Source organism: Scyliorhinus torazame, chromosome 3 (assembly GCF_047496885.1).
Source record: "Scyliorhinus torazame isolate Kashiwa2021f chromosome 3, sScyTor2.1, whole genome shotgun sequence".
Classification (NCBI taxonomy): Eukaryota; Metazoa; Chordata; class Chondrichthyes; order Carcharhiniformes; family Scyliorhinidae; genus Scyliorhinus; species Scyliorhinus torazame.
Window position 1 is genome coordinate 315,172,076 of NC_092709.1, and position 16,463 is coordinate 315,188,538.

Consider the following 16,463-nt stretch of genomic DNA (forward strand, 5'->3'; position numbering starts at 1 on the left):
GGATCCTAAGACACAGCTGGATCCCAGTCAGATGCCGAGCCTCTGGAGCTGATGCAGATGCTTGGGCACAGGCATGAGATTCAGGAGGGGATGTCAGCGACATTCCAGCGAGTGCACAGCCAATCGGAGGAGTCCCAAAGGCTACAAGCGCAGGAAATGATGCCGACATTGTGTGACACCAAGGCCAACACTGCTAGGGTGGCGACCGCAGCGGAAAGCCAGCAGCACAAGGTCAGCATCTTGCGTGGTGGTGTGCAAGGCATGGCTCAGCCTGAGACGGCCTTGGTTGAAGGCCTCAACATCATGTCCCAGTCGCTAAAGGACATGTCCCATATGTAGGTGGACAATGCCAAGGCACGACAGAGCATGGCCAAATCACTTAGGAGCATCGCTGAAGGCGTAAACACCATGGTGCAGATAATGGGGAGACTCCAGAGCTGGCAGAGCCTGATGATGCAGAGGCCTCTGGAGCTCACTCCAGCCGGCCCTCCATCCCATTGGGACCCCCAAGGCATGATGGGTAGTCAGGGAGGAGGAAGCACTGGAGACCAATCCAGGGCCTGCCGCTAAGGAGGCGACGGCAGTCTCCAGCTCTTCCGAATCCCCCTGAATCCCCCTCCCCCCCTCCTGACACTGTTGCATCTCAAGGTAAGTGGGCAGAACAGGGTGGCATGGCCAAGCCAGTGACACTAATAAGTCAGTCCGGGCCCTCCAGCTCCAGGCCCTCCAGAGGACATCTGCCAAGGGCATCAAAGGTCAGAGAGTGGAAAAGGCAGCAGGCTGCCATCACCTCTGATGTGCATCCTGGGGACACACCTAGATGTAGCAGTAGACCATGGAAGACCAAGAAGATTGAGGAGCACTGAGTGGGCACTGGGGGGGTTGGGGGTTACTATTTGTGGCTAGGGGGAATGGAATAGTAGTTCATCATTAAAACATGTTACACCTGATACATGTGAAGTCTCTGTCACGTTAATCTTCACAGTGGTGAGGATGAAGGCCTCCCTGGTTCTTCGGGTTTGCCGGACACTTGCCGCCATCTGTCTTCCATCCTCCGCCTGCTCCTGCAGGTTCTCCCCAAGCTCGTCCTCCATACCGTCCTGGTACCTCTTCCTCAGATGAGGCTGCATGTCCCTCCTCCTCCTCTTCCAGCATGTTTCCCTGCTGCTGTGTCAGGTTGTGGAGGGCACAGTAGACCACCACAAAATAGGAGACCCTCTGGGGGGTGTACTGCAGTGCACCACCAGAGCAGTCCAGGCATCAGAACTGCATTTTGAGCAGTCCGATGCACCGCTCAATGACAGCACGTTGCAACATGGGCCTTGTTATATCGGGTCTCTGCCCCGGTCTCCGCCATCTGTACTGGCGTCATCAGCCAGGACCTCAGCAGCCAGCCCTTATCCCAAAAGAGCCAACCCGTCACCATGGGGTGGTTCTCGAAACACCAGGGATCTCTGAATTTTACAGAATGTAGGTGTCATGCACGCTCCCTGGGTAGGTGCACACACATGCATGATCCGGAGGTGGTGGTCACACATGAGTTGGACATTCATAGATTATCATAGAATTTACAGTGCAGAAGGAGGCCATTCGGCCCACTGAGTCTGCACCAGCTCTTGGAAAGAGCACCCTACCCAAGTCCACACCTCCACCCTATCCCCATAACCCAGTAACCCCACCCAACACTAAGGGCAATTTTGGACAGTAAGGGCAATTGATCATAGCCAATCCACCTAACCTGCACATCTTTGGACTGTGGAAGGAAACCGGAGCACCCGGAGGAAACCCCCGCACACACGGGGAGGATGTGCAGACTCCACACAGACAGTGGCCCAAGCCGGAATCGAATCTGGGACCCTGAAGCTGTGAAGCAATTGTGCTAATCACTATGCTACCGTGCTGCCCAGGTAGTGGAACCCCATCCTGGTGATGAAGGACCTCCCTGTTGCCCCGGTGCGCGCAAGGCAACATGCATGCCATCTATTACCCCCTGGACCTGGGGCATCCCAGCGATGGCAGAGAATCCTGTAGCCTGGGTGTCTGGGTGGGTTTAATCCAGCTCAAATTTGATAAAATCTGATGCCCGGGCATACAGGCATCCATGACCTCATGGGTGCACTTGGGGCTGTATCCCCCTCTCAAGCCCTGGACTGAACAGGCAGCATAGAGGATCAAGGCTGTAGTGACCATCACAGCCACCAGGAGCAGGTGTCCTCCTCCTCCACAGGGTGCCTTGTCTGCGAGGACATGGCACATGTGCCGCACTGTCTCAGCACCGAGCACCTCAAGGGCATGCTCTGCGGGATTGACACCACCATCCATTTTGTTATCTGTAAGGAATTAGGGAAGGTGAGAGACTGTTAGGGCTTCCACCCCGAGACCCTCAAATCCCCTAAGCCTCACCCACCCTTACATGTTCTGCCTTCTCTCGAAGTGCCATTCAGAGAGCCTGTTGTGCTGGAAAGCCTCGCTCGGCACACTCACCCCCAGCCACGCAGGAACCCTAGGACTCCAGACCCCTACCTGCAACATAAGGGAGATGGTGCTCAGGCGCCCTCCCCGATCCACACTCTTACCCGATGGTCCCGATGCTTGCGGGGATATCCCCAGTGCTGTAGCCGTGTGTTTGATTGTTGGCTACTTCCTCTATGGTGCTGACTCATCTTGAGTTCAGACAAACTGTTAAAGCTTCAAAGTTTGATTTAAATGCGATGCAATAATCATCGTCTGAGACACGGCACATGTACACACACAAAACCACTTGAGAATATTTTGTTTATTAAACAGTCAACAGTAACAATGATTTGAAAATCAACTCCGTACCATTCCACATATCAGACTAACCATTAAGCAACAAGGAAACATCACCGTTCCGTATTGGTACCGATACAAAGCTATATCAGCTCATTTCACCAAAACAAACACACAGTATCATCCCTCATAGGTTCCTCGACAGAAATAGAGGATAAGCCTGAGGATGTGTTAGCAGCTCCAGAACTTTGTTGTAGAAATGATCTGTCCATCAATGTGTGTCTTGTTCCACGTATCAGTACCATTCTCCGTCCAGGAGCCACAGCTGTGCAGGCCCCTCCCACACGGCCCAATCTCACCGGAACCAAGGTGCCTTTGAACATCCTTGACTGCCAGCGTGTTTAACCCGCGGTGAGATTCCAGTTATATGCAGCACTCACCACACCAGCAACAAAAGCAGCAGCAATCTGCAAAAGCACTTCTTCAACAGCGTCATCAGGTGGCCCATTTGGATCAATGTTGTGTACCAGGTCTCGCCTCAAACCTGGTGGCCTTCTGGACCTATGCATTCCCCTGAGCCCAGTGTTCCAGGACCCAGGTATTTTAGAAAAAATTGTCCTCCTTTCCGGCTACAGAAAAGGAAGGAAACAGCAACAACATCCTCCAGGCATCTGCAGCCACCAGCAGGAGCAAACAGCAAAGACAGCCTGCAGCTGTGAAGTGCTCACATAGCTAACCAAGACCAATTCCTTGTTAGCAATAGCCTTCAGCTGTGAAGCTAGTGGCTGCTCACAGTCAAAGGGAGTTAAAGTGACTTCAGCATGTAACCAAGAACAGGACTCTGTCCTGTAAGTGTTTAATAGGAGAGACAGGTAGCAGCTGTAGTTGCTGCTGTTTTGGATAGCCACAATATTTAAAGATGGCTTGAAGGTTTCATAGACAAACAGCCCCCCCATTGAACCCGTTGGCAGGGGCACGGGAGAATCCCACTCGATGTGTAATGCCCTTCATAAGAAGACGTGAAAGCTGCCACAGATAGCGTTTGAAGTTTAGACACATTAATAGCACATTGTGGCACTAGCACGAAAAGGCAAAACCAAAGAGTTGAAGCCATGTTATTAAAAGTACAAAATAGTTGGAGCAATGAGAGAGACGTTGAGCTGGATTTTACATTGCGGATGTACTGTGCGCAAGGTGAGACAGCGCGGGAAACCCTGAGGTAAATGGCGTACATTCGTCAGTGATTTTAATAAAACTGGCCATTGCATTAGCCCATTCCTTCCGCATTTTCCACCAATTATCTTGAGTGGGTGTAATGACAACCACTTGAGAAAATTTCAACTCTGGTATTTCAAGGGACACTCCAAACATTAAATTTGAGGGACTATGGAGAGCAAACGTTCAAAGGTTGCACCTCATTTTAGTCACACTGGCTGGGATGACAGGGGCCAAAAGGGAAATGCTGTTCCTTACAGGTGGGAGGAAGAAACCTGCCAGTGAAACCAAGAAGACATGTCTGGAGGTTGTCCATGAGGTCAGGAGCAGGAGTGTGAAAGTGATTTAATGAACCAAGGGCAGGAAAGGTAAGTGCACTGATACATTCAGCTACATCCTGATGCCTGTATTACCCCAAACCCTCATCCTGCCTTCTCACCTGATGACAGTATTAAATATTGAGCAACCATACAATATTTAACGCTCACTCAAGTTGACTTGATGTCAGTAAGTGAATGAAAAATGATTATGTGCAGTAGAGGGAAAAGGCGAGCTTAGGAAGAGAGAGGCGGCCAGGGAGATTGGTAGAGTGAAGAATAGGGACGGTAACATAGTCTTGGACCAGGCCCGCGGGGTGAACAAAGTTTTTAACGAATTTTACGGTAGACTATATGAGTCGGAACCCCCAGCTGGTGTGGAGGGGATGAGGCAATTTCTGGATCGGTTGGAGTTTCCAAGGGCGGAGGAGGACCTGGTGGCGGGGCTGGGAGCCCCAATTGAGATGGAGGAAGTTATCAAGGGGCTGGAGGGCATGCAGTCGGGCAAAGCTCCGGGGCCGGACTGCTACCCGGTGGAATTTTATCAGAAGTTCTCAGGGATATTGAGCCCACTGCTGGTGAGGACGTTTAACGAGGCTAGAGAGAAGGGAATCCTCCCCCTGACAATGTCGCAGGCCTCGATCTCACTTATTCTTAAACAGGAGAAGGATTCTGAGCAGTATGGGCCATATAGGCCAATCTCGCTTTTGAATGTGGATGCCAAGTTGTTGGCTAAGATATTGGCCACAAGGACAGAAGACTGCGTTCCGGGGTAATAGGGGAAGACCAGACGGGATTCGTTAAGGGCAGGCAGCTCAAGGCCAACGTTCGGAGGCTTTTAAATGTTATTATGATGCCCTCAGAGGAGAGGCGGAGGTGGTGGTAGCGATGGACGCGAAGAAGGCTTTTGATCGGGTGGAGTGGGAGTACCTGTGGGAGGCGCTGGGAAGATTTGGGTTTGGGGAGGGCTTTACTGGCTGGGTGCGGTTGCTCTACCAGGCGCCTGTAGCGAGCATACGTACGAACCGGCTGAGGTCGGGATATTTTAAATTACATCGAGGGACGAGGCAAGGGTGCCCCCTCTCCCTGTTATTGTTTGCTCTAGCTATAGGGCCACTGGCCATGGTGCTAAGAGCTTCAAGGAACTGGCAGGGGCTGGTTCCGGGGGGGGGGGGGGGCGGTCTCGCTCTATGCTATTGTACATTTCGGACCCGCTGGAGGGGATGGGAGAGGTTATGCGGATCTTGGGGGAATTTGGCAGTTTCTCGGGGTATAAATTGAACATGGGGAAGAGTGAAATGTTCGTGATTCAGGCTGGAGGGCAGGAGGAGAGACTGGGAGAGCTGCTGCTTAGAATGGTAGGGAAGAGCTTTCGCTATCTGGGAATCCAGGTGGCTCGGAAATGGGAGGCACTGCATAAGCTGAGTCTATCCCAGTTGGTGGAGCAAATGGTCGGGGACTTTAGGAGATGGGACATGCTTCTGTTGTCACTGGCGGGGAAGGTACAGACTGTGAAAATGATAGTCCTCCCCAGATTTCTGTCTGTCTTTCAGTGCCTCCCCATCTTCATCCCTACGGCCTTTTCAAGCGGGTGAACAAGATCATCTTGGGCTTTGTATGGGCGAACAAAACCCCGCGGGTGAGGAAAATGGGGTTGGAGCATAGTCGGGGATAGGGTGGGTTGGCGCTGCCGAACTTCTGCAACTACTACTGGGCGGCTAACATCGCCATGATTCGGAAGTGGGTATTGGGGGAGGGGTCGGCATGGGAGCGGTTGGAGGCGGCGTCTTGTAAAGGCACCAGTCTGGGGGCATTGGTAAAGGCACCTCTGCCGTTCTCGCCGGCCCGGTACTCCACAAGTCCGGTGGTAGTGGCGGCTCTGAGGGCAATGGAGGAGGCATAAGAAGGTGGAGGGTGCGTCGGTCTGGACCCCGATTTGTAACAACCACAGGTTTGCACTGGGCAGGCTGGATGGCGGGTTCCAGAGCTGGCCGAGGGCAGGAATTAGAAGGATGGGGGATCTATTTATAGATGGGAGCTTTCCCAGCTTGAAGGCGCTGGAGGATAAATTTAAACTGCCGCCAGGGAATGGTTTTAGATATTTGCAAGTGCGAGACTTCCTGAGAAGGCAGCTGCTGGCCTTTCCGTTGCTGCCGCCACGGGGGATACAGGATAAGGTTGTGTCCAGTACCTGGGTGGGGGAGGGGAAAGTGTTGGATATCTACCAGGAGCTGCTGGAGGCGGAGGGAATCCCGGTGGAGGAGCTTAAGGGCAAGTGGGAGGACGAGCTCGGTGGGGAGTTAGAGGCAGGTCTATGGGCGGATGCCCTAAGCAGGGTCAATTCCTCCTCTTCATGTGTCAGGCTTAGCCTAATACAATTTAAGGTGGTCCACCAGACACATATGACGGCAGTGAGGATGAGCAAGTTTTTCTGGGTAGAGGATAGATATGTGAGGTGCGTGGGAACCCCAGCAAACCATGTCCACATGTCCTGGCCATGCCTGAAGCTCAGAGGGTTTTGGCAGGGGTTTGCGAAGGAAATGTCCACGGTGCCAGGAACTCGGGTGGTACCGAGTCCAGAGGTAGCGATCTTCAGAAGATCCAGGAGTTCAGGGAGTGAAAGAGGCCGATGTCCTGGCCTTTGCCTCTCTAGTAGCCCGGAGACGGATCCTTTTAATGTGGAGGGACTCGAAGCCCCCGAGTGTCGAGACCTGTATCAGTGACATGGCTGGGTTTCTCAGTCTTGAGAAAATAAAGTTTGCCTTAAGAGGGTCAATGTTGGGGTTCTCCCGGAGCTGGCAGCCGTTCATCGACTTTCTCGGGGAAAATTAAAATGTCAGTAGATACAGTATTCCAAAGGGGGGGTGGGGCGAGCGGATAGGTGTTGGATGGTTGTGGTGTGTGAAGATTGGGTCGGGTGGGGAAATGTTTATTTTACCATGTCAATGTTACTGTTTTTGTTATTGTTATAAACATTTGCAATTATTTTTAATAAAAATATTTTTTTTTAAAAAGAAAAATGATTATATGCATCACGGTCAGTTAAAGCATTCTTAACTTGATAGTTCTAATTCACATCTTTAATCTCCCATGGGGTCTTCAAGCTTCCAGCAGGCGTGCTGCATGAAGGCGATGATGGTTCCTCCACTCAGAGGATGCACCATCACAGGACTCATGCTGACCAACTCAGGTGCTTGCACTTCAGTGGAAACAGCAAGGAAGAGGGTCGGTGGCTCACAGATCACAAGTGAGCACGAGTAAGGGCAGATGGAGGAGCCAGGGTCAGCAGTGGAGAGCCTTCATTGGAGGGAACAGGACACTCCAATCTCTGCTTGGCTGGACCCGGATACTGAAGCCCAGGGTCACCATCACTGTGCAGAGAGGTTGGAGCTGCCACTCTCAGGCATGAATAGTGTGATACAACAGGTCTTTGCCATGATGTCTTCCTCCATAAAGAACGGTCACCTGCAAGGACCATCTAATGTGGCGGTCAAACACGGGCACAGAGCCTTTCACCAGTGACCTGCGCACTATGAATGCCAGCTTAAATAGGATGACTGATAACCTAACGTTGACCATTCGTCATTGCACTGGGTTGCAGCTAAGTATTCTCCAGCTCACTGCTGGCAGGGAAGTGTGGCTCGGCCGTGAGAGGGATGAAGAAGAAAAGGTGATGGCAGATTTTCTTTCAGGCTGCTGGAACAAGTCCTGCTGCCAAATGGACTTTGTGGTCACACCTTACCACACAGCACAATAGCACAGTGTTTAGCACTGTTGCTTCACAGCGCCAGGGTCCCAGGTTCGATTCCCGGCTTGAGTCACTGTCTGTGCGGAGTCTGCACGTTCTCCCCGTGTCTGCGTGGGTTTCCTCCGGGTGCTCCGGTTTCCTCCCACAAGTCTCGAAAGACATGCTGTTCGGTAATTTGGACATTCTGAATTTTCCCTCTGTGTACTCGAACAAGCGCCAGAATGTGGCGACTAGGGGCTTTTCACAGTAACTTCATTGCAGTGTTAATGTAAGCCTACTTGTGACAATAAAGATTATTATTATTTCCAGTGGCTGTCAAAATCAAAGCCCATCCATGTGTATTTGACAAAGCATTGTCCAGACTTGAAACAATAGCTCCGGTTCTCTCTCCACAGATGCTGTCGGACCTGCTGAGATTTTCCAGCATTTTCTGCTTTTGTTTCAAATTCCAGCACCGGCAGTAATTTACTTTGATCTTGCTGTGTATTCATCAGTTTGTCGTATATTTCTGCAGCAGTGCCTCCGGCCAGTGGGTGGCGACGGTGGGGGGGGGCACCGAGCAGGGGCACTGGATGGCCCTGCCGGACACTAAGCAGTGCCTTTGACAAGCTAAGGAGCGGAGCCAGATGCCGTGAGGTGAGGGAGAATGCAGCCAGGACTTAAGAGTGGTAGTGTGGGACTTCCGGGTGCGGCGATGACCAGCTGAGTCGCACATTTCGGCAGCTCCCTGTGAAACGGACTTTTGGGCTCTTGATAGGAGCCCCAACGGCAATTTTGACGGCTAAAAACACTGTGCGGTAAACCAGAAGGGAATCCCCCCTGGATACGGATGGAAAAAGGAGAGGGAAGTGGCCAGATTGCAGTGGATCCTTTAGAACAGCGGCAAGGAAGGCAAGCAAAAACCAAGATGGCGTCGGAAAGTGGCAGTTTCACATGGGGCCCTGAACAACAAGAGTTCTTGAAATGCTGTGTGGAAGAGATCAAAAAGGAAATGAAGAAAGAGCTGTTGGCCCCGATACTACAGGCGATCGAAGGGCTAAAGGAGGAACAAAAGACCCAGGAGCGGGAGCTTCGGGTCGTGAAGGCAAAGGCAGCCGAGAATGAGGACGATATACAGGGCCTGGTGGTGAAGACGGAGACGCAGGAGGCACATCAGAAACGATGTGTGGAAAGGTTGGAGGCACTGGAAAACAACGCAAGGAGGAACAACCTGAGGATTCTTGGTCTTCCTGAAGGTGTGGAGGGAGCGGACGTCGGGGCATATGTGAGCACGATGCTGCACTCGTTAATGGGAGCGGAGGCCCCGGCAGGTCCGTTGGAGGTGGAGGGAGCATACCGAGTGATGGCGCGAGGACCGAGAGCAGGAGAAATTCCCAGAGCCATAGTGGTGAGATTTCTCCGTTTTAAGGATAGAGAAATGGTCCTTAGATGGGCGAAGAAAACTCGGAGCAGTAAATGGGAGAACGCGGTGATCCGCGTTTATCAAGACTGGAGTGCGGAGGTGGCGAGAAGGAGGGCGAGCTTTAATCGGGCCAAGGCGGTGCTTCATAAAAAGAAGATAAAATTTGGAATGCTGCAACCGGCAAGACTGTGGGTCACATATCGAGGGAGGCACCACTACTTTGAGACGGCGGATGAAGCGTGGACTTTTATTGTGGAAGAAAAACTGGAATGAGCGGGTTATTAAAAAGAACGTTCGAACAAAGTGGTGGGGCGAATGTGGGGGGCAAAGAGGGGTTTTATGTACTAATCCTGCGATGTGGTAACTTTTCTCTCTCCCACAGGTGGTGATGGGGGGAGGAGGGGAGGTGGAGGAGATGGGGCGTTGGCCATTGGGGGCGGGGCCAAGGGAGAAGCGCGGGCTTGGTTCCCGCGCTATGATAATCATGGCGGGAATAGAGAAGCAGGAAGGAGGGGGCGTCGCACGGTGCGAGCCGAGGTCACGGGGGGAAGCCGAGGTCAGCCAGAGTTTGCTGACTTCTGGGAGCAACATGGGGGGAGTAATTACGCTAGCGGGGGATCTAGCGGGGGGGGGGGGAGGGGGGAATTACTGGGTTGCTGCTGCTGGGGAGAGGGGGGAGCTGGTATGGGAGAGGATGGGCGGGGGGGCACCGCCTGGGGGAGATACAGCTGCGTGGGAACTGGGTGAGGAGCTGGAAAAAGGTGATGGCTAATCGACAAGGGGGGGGGGGGTAGGAAGCCCCCCAACTCGGCTGATCACGTGGAACGTGAGAGGGCTGAACGGGCCGATAAAGAGGGCACGGGTACTCGCACACCTTAAGAAACTTAAGGCAGATGTGGTTATGTTACAGGAAACGCACCTGAAACTGATAGACCAGGTTAGGCTACGCAAAGGATGGGTGGGGCAGGTGTTCCATTCGGGGCTAGATGCGAAAAACAGGGGGGTGGCTATATTAGTGGGGAAGCGGGTAATGTTCGAGGCAAAGACTATAGTGGCGGGGGCAGATACGTGATGGTGAGTGGCAAACTACAGGGGGAGACGGTGGTTTTTGGTAAACGTATATGCCCCGAACTGGGATGATGCCAATTTTATGAGGCGAATGCTAGGACGCATTCCGGACCTAGAGATGGGAAAGCTGATAATGGGGGGAGATTTTAATACGGTGTTGGAACCAGGGCTGGATAGGTCGAAGTCCAGGACTGGAAGGAGGCCGGCAGCAGCCAAGGTACTTAAAGATTTTATGGAGCAGATGGGAGGTGTAGACCCGTGGAGATTTAGCAGACCTAGGAGTAAGGAGTTCTCGTTTTTCTCCTATGTCCATAAAGTCTACTCGCGAATAGACTTTTTTGTGCTGGGTAGGGCATTGATCCCGAAGGTGAGGGGAACGGAGTATACGGCTATAGCCATTTCGGATCACGCTCCACACTGGGTGGACTTGGAGATAGGGGAGGAAACAGGAGGGCGCCCACCCTGGAGAATGGACATGGGACTAATGGCAGATGAGGGGGTGTGTCTAAGGGTGAGGGGGTGCATTGAAAAGTACTTGGAACTCAATGATAATGGGGAGGTCCAGGTGGGAGTGGTCTGGGAGGCGTTGAAGGCGGTGGTTAGAGGGGAGCTGATATCAATAAGGGCACATAAAGGGAAGCAGGAGAGTAAGGAACGGGAGCGGTTGCTGCAAGAACTTTTGAGGGTGGACAGACAATATGCGGAAGCACCGGAGGAGGGACTGTACAGGGAAAGGCAAAGGCTACATGTAGAATTTGACTTGCTGACTACAGGCACTGCAGAGGCACAATGGAGGAAGGCACAGGGTGTACAGTACGAATATGGGGAGAAGGCGAGCAGGTTGCTGGCACACCAATTGAGGAAAAGGGGAGCAGCGAGGGAAATAGGGGGAGTGAGGGATGAGGAAGGAGAGATGGAGCGGGGAGCGGAGAGAGTGAATGGAGTGTTCAAGACATTTTATAAAAAATTATATGAAGCTCAACCCCCGGATGGGAGGGAGAGAATGATGCGCTTCTTGGATCGGCTGGAATTTCCCAAGGTGGAAGAGCAGGAAAGGGTGGGACTGGGAGCACAGATCGAGGTAGAAGAAGTGGTGAAAGGAATTAGGAGCATGCAGGCGGGAAAGGCCCCGGGACCGGATGGATTCCCAGTCGAATTCTATAGAAAATATGTGGACTTGCTCGCCCCGGTACTGACGAGGACCTTTAATGAGGCAAAGGAAAGGGGACAACTGCCCCCGACTATGTCTGAAGCAACGATATCGCTTCTCTTAAAGAAGGAAAAGGACCCGCTACAATGCGGGTCCTATAGACCTATTTCCCTCCTAAATGTAGATGCCAAGGTCCTGGCCAAGGTAATGGCAATGAGAATAGAGGAATGTGTCCCGGGGGTGGTCCACGAGGACCAAACTGGGTTTGTGAAGGGGAGACAGCTGAACACGAATATACGGAGGTTGTTAGGGGTAATGATGATGGCCCCACCAGAGGGAGAAACGGAGATAGTAGTGGCGATGGATGCCGAGAAAGCATTTGATAGAGTGGAGTGGGATTATTTGTGGGAGGTGTTGAGGAGATTTGGTTTTGGAGAGGGGTATGTTAGATGGGTGCAGCTGTTGTATAGGGCCCCAGTGGCGAGCGTGGTCACGAATGGACGGGGATCTGCATATTTTCGGCTCCATAGAGGGACAAGGCAGGGATGCCCTCTGTCCCCATTATTGTTTGCACTGGCGATTGAGCCCCTGGCGATAGCGTTGAGGGGTTCCAAGAAGTGGAGGGGAGTACTTAGGGGAGGAGAAGAGCACCGGGTATCTTTGTATGCGGACGATTTGCTACTATACGTGGCGGACCCGGCGGAGGGGATGCCAGAAATAATGCGGATACTTGGGGAGTTTGGGGATTTTTCAGGGTATAAATTGAACATGGGGAAAAGTGAGTTGTTTGTGGTGCATCCAGGGGAGCAGAGTAGAGAAATAGAGGACCTACCGTTGAGGAAGGTAACAAGGGACTTTCGTTACCTGGGGATCCAGATAGCTAAGAATTGGGGCACATTGCATAGGTTAAATTTAACGCGGTTGGTGGAACAGATGGAGGAGGATTTCAAGAGATGGGATATGGTATCCCTGTCAATGGCAGGGAGGGTGCAGGCGGTTAAGATGGTGGTCCTCCCGAGATTCCTCTTTGTGTTTCAGTGCCTCCCGGTGGTGATCACGAAGGCTTTTTTAAAAAGGATTGAAAAGAGCATCATGGGTTTTGTGTGGGCCGGGAAGACCCCGAGAGTGAGGAAGGGATTCTTACAGCGTAGCAGGGATAGGGGGGGGGCTGGCACTACCGAGCCTAAGTGAGTATTATTGGGCCGCTAATATTTCAATGGTGAGTAAGTGGATGGGAGAGGAGGAGGGAGCGGCGTGGGAGAGATTAGAGAGGGCGTCCTGTAGGGGGACTAGCCTACAGGCTATGGTGACAGCCCCATTGCCGTTCTCACCGAGGAACTACACCACAAGCCCGGTGGTGGTGGCTACACTGAAGATTTGGGGACAGTGGAGACGGCATAGGGGAAAGACTGGAGCCTTGGGGGGGTCCCCGATAAGAAACAACCATAGGTTTGCCCCGGGGGGAATGGATGGGGGATATGGAATGTGGCAAAGAGCAGGAATAACGCAACTGAAAGATCTGTTTGTGGATGGGAAGTTCGCGAGTCTGGGAGCGCTGACCGAGAAATATGGGTTGCCCCAAGGGAATGCATTCAGGTATATGCAACTGAGGGCTTTTGCGAGGCAACAGGTGAGGGAATTCCCGCAGCTCCCGACACAAGAGGTGCAGGACAGAGTGATCTCAAAGACATGGGTGGGGGATGGTAAGGTGTCAGATATATATAGGGAAATGAGGGACGAAGGGGAGACTATGGTAGATGAACTAAAAGGGAAATGGGAAGAAGAGCTGGGGGAGGAGATCGAGGAGGGGCTGTGGGCAGATGCCCTAAGCAGGGTAAACTCGTCGTCCTCGTGTGCCAGGCTAAGCCTGATTCAGTTTAAGGTATTACACAGGGCACATATGACTGGAGCACGGCTCAGTAAATTTTTTGGGGTGGAGGATAGGTGTGCGAGGTGCTCGAGAAGCCCAGCGAATCATACCCATATGTTTTGGTCATGCCCGGCACTACAGAGGTTTTGGATGGGGGTGACAAAGGTGCTTTCAAAAGTAGTAGGAGTCCGGGTCGAACCAAGCTGGGGGTTGGCTATATTTGGGGTTGCACAAGAGCCGGGAGTGCAGGAGGCGAGAGAGGCCGATGTTTTGGCCTTTGCGTCCCTAGTAGCCCGGCGCAGGATATTGCTAATGTGGAAAGAAGCCAAGCCCCCGGGGGTGGAGACCTGGATAAATGACATGGCGGGGTTTATAAAGCTAGAGCGGATTAAGTTCGTCCTAAGGGGGTCGGCTCAAGGGTTCACCAGGCGGTGGCAACCGTTCGTCGAATACCTCGCAGAAAGATAGATGGAATGGAAAAAAGAAGGCAGCAGCAGCAGCCCAGGATCGGGGGGGGGGGGGGGGGGGAACCAGAAGGACTCTCAGGGTTGTTAATATATACTGTATAATATGTATAGGTCGTTGCTACAGATAATTATATATTGGACTGTTAAATTATATTTTTGGAGAGTGTTACTTGTGACAAGGCAGTTGCCAATTAGGGCTAGTTTTCATTTTTGTTATTTATTATTTATTCATTTTTTGTTTATAAAATAGGTCATTGTTATTTGTGTTGTTTTAATATTGTGTAAAGGATGCACAATGTACTGTGTTGGTTGACCAAAAATTTTCAATAAAATATTTAATAAAAAAAAAAGAGTGGTAGTGTGGCAGGAACGACGGGCAACCTGAAGGCCCTGAGGGTGGCTGAAGAGCTCGGAAGGAGGATTGGAACCTAGTCAGGCTGACTGGCAGCACCCTGGAGTCTGACAAGCCTCAAGGAGGCAGAGAGGAGTAGGACCTTATTGCCACTGGGTAAAAATCCTGGAATTCCCTCCCTAACAGCACTGTGGGTGTACCTACACCACAGGGACTGCAGCGGTTCAAGAAGATAGCTCACCGCCACCTTCTCAAGGGCAATTAGGGATGGGTGACAAATACAGGTTCAGCCAGCAAAGCCCACATCCCATGGAACACATGTAAAACAATACTGGCCACGATTGCAACAATTATGATTACTTACGTATTCTTTAACATTCTTTGTTTTTACAGCCTTGTAAGATGAATATGCTGGATAAAGTGTGCCAAAAATCAGCCTGGAAAAGAAAACCTCAATTGGAATAATGTGCATCATAGATCACAAATGTAACTTCAGGCAGTTATTGAAAGGCAATTGATAAAATTTCATCCACCACTTAGCAACTCTTTGGAGGCATTATGAAAAGGAAAATTGTGTTATTGGTACCTCTTTATTTTTCTAAGTCATTGACAAATATAGGAATGCATTAGTATGTTGAAGTCTTCATATATATTGCTGGGAAGTCACGATAATTAATTTCCGTTTCCCTGCTATGGAGTACACAGTCTTCATAGATAATGATGCCCTGATAACAGCAATGAAAACCTGCATTTGATTGATTGATTGATATTTAATGTCACATGTACCAAAGTACAGTGAAAAACATTTCTATAGTAACGTTAATTACCATAGTAGAACATCCGAGGAGATATTTTTCAAGAGCATTATCAAACAAAACTGACACCAAGCCACGTAAAAAGGTAATAGGACAGCTGTTAAAAAGAATGTCGAAAGAAGCAGGTTTCATGGAGTGTTTTAAAGGAGAAGAGAGAGGCCAAAGGGCCCATGGAGGGAATTCCAGAATTTCGCTTCCAGGCAGCTGGAGGTCTGGCCGGCAACAGTTGCGTGATTAAAATTGGCGATGCACAAAAAGCCAGCATTGGGGCAGCACGGTGGTGCAGTGGGTTAGCCCTGCTGCCTCACGGCGCCGAGGTCCCAGGTTCGATCCCGGCTCTGGGTCACTGTCCGTGTGGAGTTTGCGCATTCTCCCCGTGTTTGCGTGGGTTTCGCCCCCACAACCCAAAGATGTGCAGGCTAGGCGGATTGGCCACACTAAATTGTCCCTTAATTGGGAAAATGAATTGGGCACTCTAAATTTATTTTTTTAAAAGCCAGCATTGGAGGAGCGCAGACATTTTAAAGAGTTGTAGGGCTGGAATCATTTTGATTGAGAGGGATGAGGCCTTGAAGACATTTGGAAACAATGGGCTGGGTTCTCCGCCGCCCGCTACCAGTTGCGGAGTTCCAGAAGAGTCAGAGAATCCCGCGTCAAGCAAAAAATGGGATGGCCGCCGATCCCATTCTGATGCTCCGGTCCCCCAGCGGCAGCAAGCTACACATCCCGCACCGGTGGGATGCGGCAAATGGGTCATCTGAACCCATTAACATCTGATTAATGGGCTGGACACCACATTCTCCACGCCTCTGTGATGTTCAGGCCCTCTCGGATGTCGATTGATGCAAGTATTTTCCAGTGTGGCACTGACACGGTGGAATTCCTGGTGGGCCAAGTGGTAGGTATTTAACATAGGTGCCCCAATGTCCATCTGAGGCCCCTTCCCCTCCACAAAGCAAATCCTACCCATCCCCCATATCAGACCCCTCCATATCAGAGACCCCACCCCATCAATCACCCCTGCCTGGAAGATAAAGAGCAGTCCAGGCAGAAACATTGCAAAATCGCTGCTTTTTCACTTACCTGCCCCGTATACCTGTTACCTCAAAGAAAGGTGTAAGCAGCAGCTGTTCATAAAAAGCCCAAACTACATCATAAGGCTTTAAATCCCCGTCCCCCCCAGATCCTTTGATCTGTGACGCTTCTATTCAGTTTGAAAGATAAATAGCTTTTAGCAGGCTGTAATTAACAGGGCATTAGCTTTCAGACCGCCAGGTGTCTGGATTGTTCATTTCCATTCATGCTTGA

General features: G+C 51.3%; 1 protein-coding gene across 3 annotated transcripts in view; it reads right to left on the minus strand.

The window, feature by feature from the left end:
- LOC140409247 (receptor expression-enhancing protein 1-like) overlaps positions 1 to 16,463 on the minus strand; it is a 142,167-nt gene that overhangs the window by 78,785 nt on the left and 46,919 nt on the right. For all 3 annotated transcript variants that reach the window (XM_072497577.1, XM_072497575.1, XM_072497578.1), the window contains exon 2: positions 14,705 to 14,777. In XM_072497577.1, coding sequence (XP_072353678.1) covers positions 14,705 to 14,777 — 73 coding nt within the window. The remainder of the gene's footprint in view (positions 1 to 14,704; positions 14,778 to 16,463) is intronic.